The sequence below is a fragment of the Penaeus japonicus genome, unplaced genomic scaffold (genome assembly GCF_977035675.1).
Source record: "Penaeus japonicus unplaced genomic scaffold, GWHDUDI00000001_assembly GWHDUDI00000021, whole genome shotgun sequence".
NCBI classification, from domain to species: domain Eukaryota; kingdom Metazoa; phylum Arthropoda; class Malacostraca; order Decapoda; family Penaeidae; genus Penaeus; species Penaeus japonicus.
Window position 1 is genome coordinate 2003666 of NW_028234423.1, and position 5000 is coordinate 2008665.

Below are 5000 nucleotides of genomic sequence, written 5' to 3' on the forward strand. Positions count from 1 at the left end.
TCTGGAAGGCGGTGAGTAGCGTCCACTTAGTGATCTACCTCCATTTGGAACCTCCTCCTCCTACGTCATGCAAGGCGATGCAGTTGCTTCCACGCAGTGATCCTCCGCCCTAAGGTACAACCGCCTCCTCCACCACCTCCTGCGATAGGCGCTGAGTAGCCGTTCCACTCAGTGATCCCACCTCCAAATGGTAAACCCACATCCTCACATCCTCCCACTCTCGGAAGGCGCTGAGTAGCTTCCACTCAGTGATCCACCTCCAATGGAACCACCTCCTCCACCTCCTCCTCCACCTCCTGAAGGCGCTGAGTAGCTTCCACTTAGCGATCCACCTCCAATGGAACCACCTCCTCCACCTCCTCCTCACCACCCCTCATGAAGTGCGCTATTGAGGTAGCTTCCACTCAGTGTCCACCTCCAATCGGAACCACCTCCTCACTCCGCCTTCACCCTCCTGAAGGGCGCTCTGAGTTAGCTTTCCACTCACTGTGATCCACTCCTCCAAAATGGGAAGGTCCACCTTCTCCCTCCACATCCTCCTCCAACATCATGAAGGCGATGCTGAGTAGCTTCCATAGTGTCAGTGATCCACCATCCAAAAGGGAATCCACCTCCTCCTCCTCCACCTCCTGAAGGCGCTGAGTAGCTTCCACTCAGTGATCCACCTCCAAAGGAACCACACTCGCTCCACCATCCAACCTCCTGAAGGCGCTTCCTGGAGTAGCTTCCACACAGTGTCCACATCAAAGGACCTACCTCCTCCCACCTCCCTGAAGGCGCTTGAGTAGCTTCCTCCTCTTGATCCAACCTCACAAAGGATCCTCCTCCTATCCTCCTCACCTCTGGAAGGCGAGCCCTTGTAGTATGTAGCTTCCAATTATGTGATCCACCCCTCCAATGGAACCACCTCCTCCCACCGCACCTCCTGAAGGCGCTGAGTAGCTTCACACTTAGTGATTTCCACCTCCAAAGGTCTAACCACCTCCTCCACCTCCACCTCCTGAAGGCGACTTGAGTAGCTGTTTTCCACTCAGTGCATCCACCTCAAAGGAACACCTCACTCCTACCTCCACCTCCTGAAGGCGCCTGTAGATAGCTTCCACTCTTAGTGATCCACCTTATCAAAGGAACCACCTCCTCCACTCTCCTGAAGGCCGCTGAGTAGCCTCATCCACTCAGGTAGATTACCACCTCCAAAGGAACCACCTCCTCCACCATCCACCTCCTGGAAGGCGCTGGAGTAGCTTCCACCAGGTGAATTCCACTCCAATGGAAACCACCTCCTCCACCTCCACCTCCTGAACCAGGCGTGCCTGAGTAGGCTTCCACTTAGCGGATCCACCATCCCAATGGAACCACCTCTCCACCTCCACCCTCCTCTGAGTAAGGCGCCTGAGTAGCTTTCCACTCAGTGATTCCACCTCCAAAGGAAACTATTCCTCCACCTACACCTCAGGTTGGATCTATGAAGTTGCTTCCTTCTCTTAGCGTTACTCCGGCCCCGCTATGTTTTTGTTTGTTTTTTGTTTTTTTCCCCCCCCCCCCGCCCCCCCCCCGCTGGTGCATTTTTTGTTTTTTTATATATTTTTTTTTGTTTATCTCACTGTGTTTTTTTTTTTGAATTCTTTTGTTAGTGTTTTTCTCTTGTTATGTTTGGCTTTTCTTTTTTTTTTTTGTTTGTTCGTGTTTGGTTTTTTATTTATTTTTTTTTTTTTTTTTTTTTTTGTTTTTTTTTTTTTTTTTTTTTTTTTTTTTTTTTTTTATTATTTTTATTTTTTCTTTTTTCTTTAGGAACCACCTCCTCCACCTCCACCTCCTGAAGGCGCTGAGTAGCTTCCACTCAGTGATCCACCTCCAAAGGAACCACCTCCTCCACCTCCACCTCCTGAAGGCGCTGAGTAGCTTCCACTCAGTGATCCACCTCCAATGGAACCACCTCCTCCACCTCCACCTCCTGAAGGCGCTGAGTAGCTTCCACTCAGTGATCCACCTCCAATGGAACCACCTCCTCCACCTCCACCTCCTGAAGGCGCTGAGTAGCTTCCACTTAGTGATCCACCTCCAAAGGAACCACCTCCTCCACCTCCTGAAGGCGCTGAGTAGCTTCCACTCAGTGATCCACCTCCAAAGGAACCACCTCCTCCACCTCCACCTCCTGAAGGCGCTGAGTAGCTTCCACTTAGTGATCCACCTCCAAAGGAACCACCTCCTCCACCTCCACCTCCTGAAGGCGCTGAGTAGCTTCCACTCAGTGATCCACCTCCAAAGGAACCACCTCCTCCACCTCCACCTCCTGAAGGCGCTGAGTAGCTTCCACTTAGCGATCCACCTCCAAAGGATCCACCTCCTCCACCTCCACCTCCTGAAGGCGCTGAGTAGCCTCCACTCAGTGATCCACCTCCTCCACCTCCACCTCCTGAAGGCGCTGAGTAGCTTCCACTTAGCGATCCACCTCCAAAGGAACCACCACCTCCTCCTCCACTTCCCGAAGGCGCTGAGTAGGTTCTACTAAGTGAACTTCCTCCTCCACCTCTTGAGGGAGCAGAGTATCCGATGCTAATGGTCACCGCACCTGCTCCGCTGCCTCCCCCTGCTCCCCCTGCTCCGCCTGCTCCGCCTGCTCCGCCTCCTGAGCCGTATGAGGCAAAGCAGCATGTCGCCAGCAGGGCTACGAGCAGCCCTGAAATCACCCTTTTCTGTAATTAGATATGAATTCTGCATCAGGCGACCATCTGATTTTCCCTCAGGGCACATTTGCAAGCGTTCTAATTATGCTATCCATGATGTATAATCTAAATTATGATGCCTTCAACAACGTTGCATCTTCCGTAGGCTTAAAAAGGATTTAAACAACAAGCAATAAAATTGACTATAACTGAAAGCACAACACTCGGATATGCATTCTGCAAGAACACTTGGGTCCGTCTTACCATGCTGCTGGCGGGCTGACTGGACCGCAACTTGGCTCCGTCGAACGCACTTGGTCTTATATACAGGCTTCGGCCTGGCCTCGAGCGGCCCGCCGCCGACCAGGCGTGACTTGCATCTTCTGCCGCTCGCTTGAACATTTCACACACACTGCAGGCACCAAGACCTGCATTCACAGAGCCTGTGTATGGGACTCTCAAACTTAAGGGATGTTTCGTAAAAAAAAAAAAAAAAAAAAAAAAAACGTAACTGAAGACAAGAAAACAAAACAATCATCTCACAAGGAACACTAGACAAGGATATTTAATGTGTTTAGTGTATGTGTGTGTGTGTATATATATATATTATAGATATACTATATTATTTATATATATATAGATATATAATATATATAGATATATTTATACACACTCAAACAGAAAACACTACACACACAATCACACTACACTTATGTCTACATACTCCTCACACAATCTAACACACACACATACATATTTATATATTGTCGATTTATATTATATATTGTTTGATATGATATATATGATTGATATATATATATGATATTGATATATGATAATATTATATAAAATTTAGATAGAGAGTTAGATAAGTTATATTGATAGATAGGATGATAAGTAGTATCTATGACTATATATATATATTATATATATATAGTTTTGAGAGTATAGAATATATAGTTACCCATTATACATATGTATATATTTATATATATATATATATATATATATATATATATATTTATTATATATGATGAATTGATATTTATATATATATATATTGAAGTATATATATATACATTTACATAGGTATAATGTATATATATATATTTTTATATTTTATATATACCATATATTTATATATATATATTATACATATTTATCTTATTTATAGTATATTATATATATATATATATATATGAAGTTATATATAGATATATATAGTTATATGTATACATATATATATATTATATTTATTTTATATATATATATATATTTTATACTATATTATATATATGTTTATTATATATATATTATACTATATATATATATATATATATATATATAATATATATTAATATATATATATAAAGATATAGTTATTGTGATATATGTATATATATAAATATTATATATATATGTAAAGTTTTTTATTGTTATTTATATTATATGATATATATAGTTTCTAATATATATACTATATATATTATATATATATATATAATCTGTGTATATAACATATATATATCTATATAGTATGTAATATATATAAGTTATATATATATATAAATATTATATATATATATATATATGAATAGTGGTAATTCATAGTATGAGTATATAGGTATATATCTGTGTATATAACATGATATGTGCCTATCTATAAGTTTACATAAATTTGGTATAAGGTATATATATATATATATTATATATCTATATATATATATATTATGTGTTTGTGAATGGATATGTATATATATATATATATATATATATATATATATATACATAATATATAATATATAATATATACTATATATATATATCTACATATATATATATATATATACAAATATGTATATATCTATATATTTATATATATTTAACTTTTATATATATATATATATATATAATACTTATATATATATATATATATATGTGTTTATATATATATATATATATATTTATATATCTATTTAAAGTATATATATATATATATATATATATACTACATATATAAATTGGAATTTTATATAGTATATCCTCTAGAGGTTATATAGATATATATATATAATATATATATTATATATATATAATGATTATACTATATATAAATATATATAATATATATATATATGGTTCATATATGGTGTTATAGTGTTTATATATATGATATTATATATTTCGTATTTATATATATATATATATATTATATATATATATATATGTATGTAATATATTATACATATATATTCATACAACACACACACACCACCAACACACACACACACACACACACACCACCACACACTACACACACACATCACACACATA

At 38.1% G+C, this 5000-nt stretch overlaps 1 protein-coding gene across 1 annotated transcript in view; it reads right to left on the bottom strand.

The window, feature by feature from the left end:
* LOC122245685 (uncharacterized) overlaps positions 1-5000 on the bottom strand; it is a 19549-nt gene that overhangs the window by 1343 nt on the left and 13206 nt on the right. The window contains exons 3-5 of the mRNA XM_086548584.1: positions 2931-3094; positions 1814-2696; positions 1192-1206 (exon numbers count right to left, since the gene is read on the bottom strand). Of these exons, the coding sequence (XP_086404710.1) occupies positions 1192-1206; positions 1814-2696; positions 2931-3094 (1062 nt within the window). The remainder of the gene's footprint in view (positions 1-1191; positions 1207-1813; positions 2697-2930; positions 3095-5000) is intronic.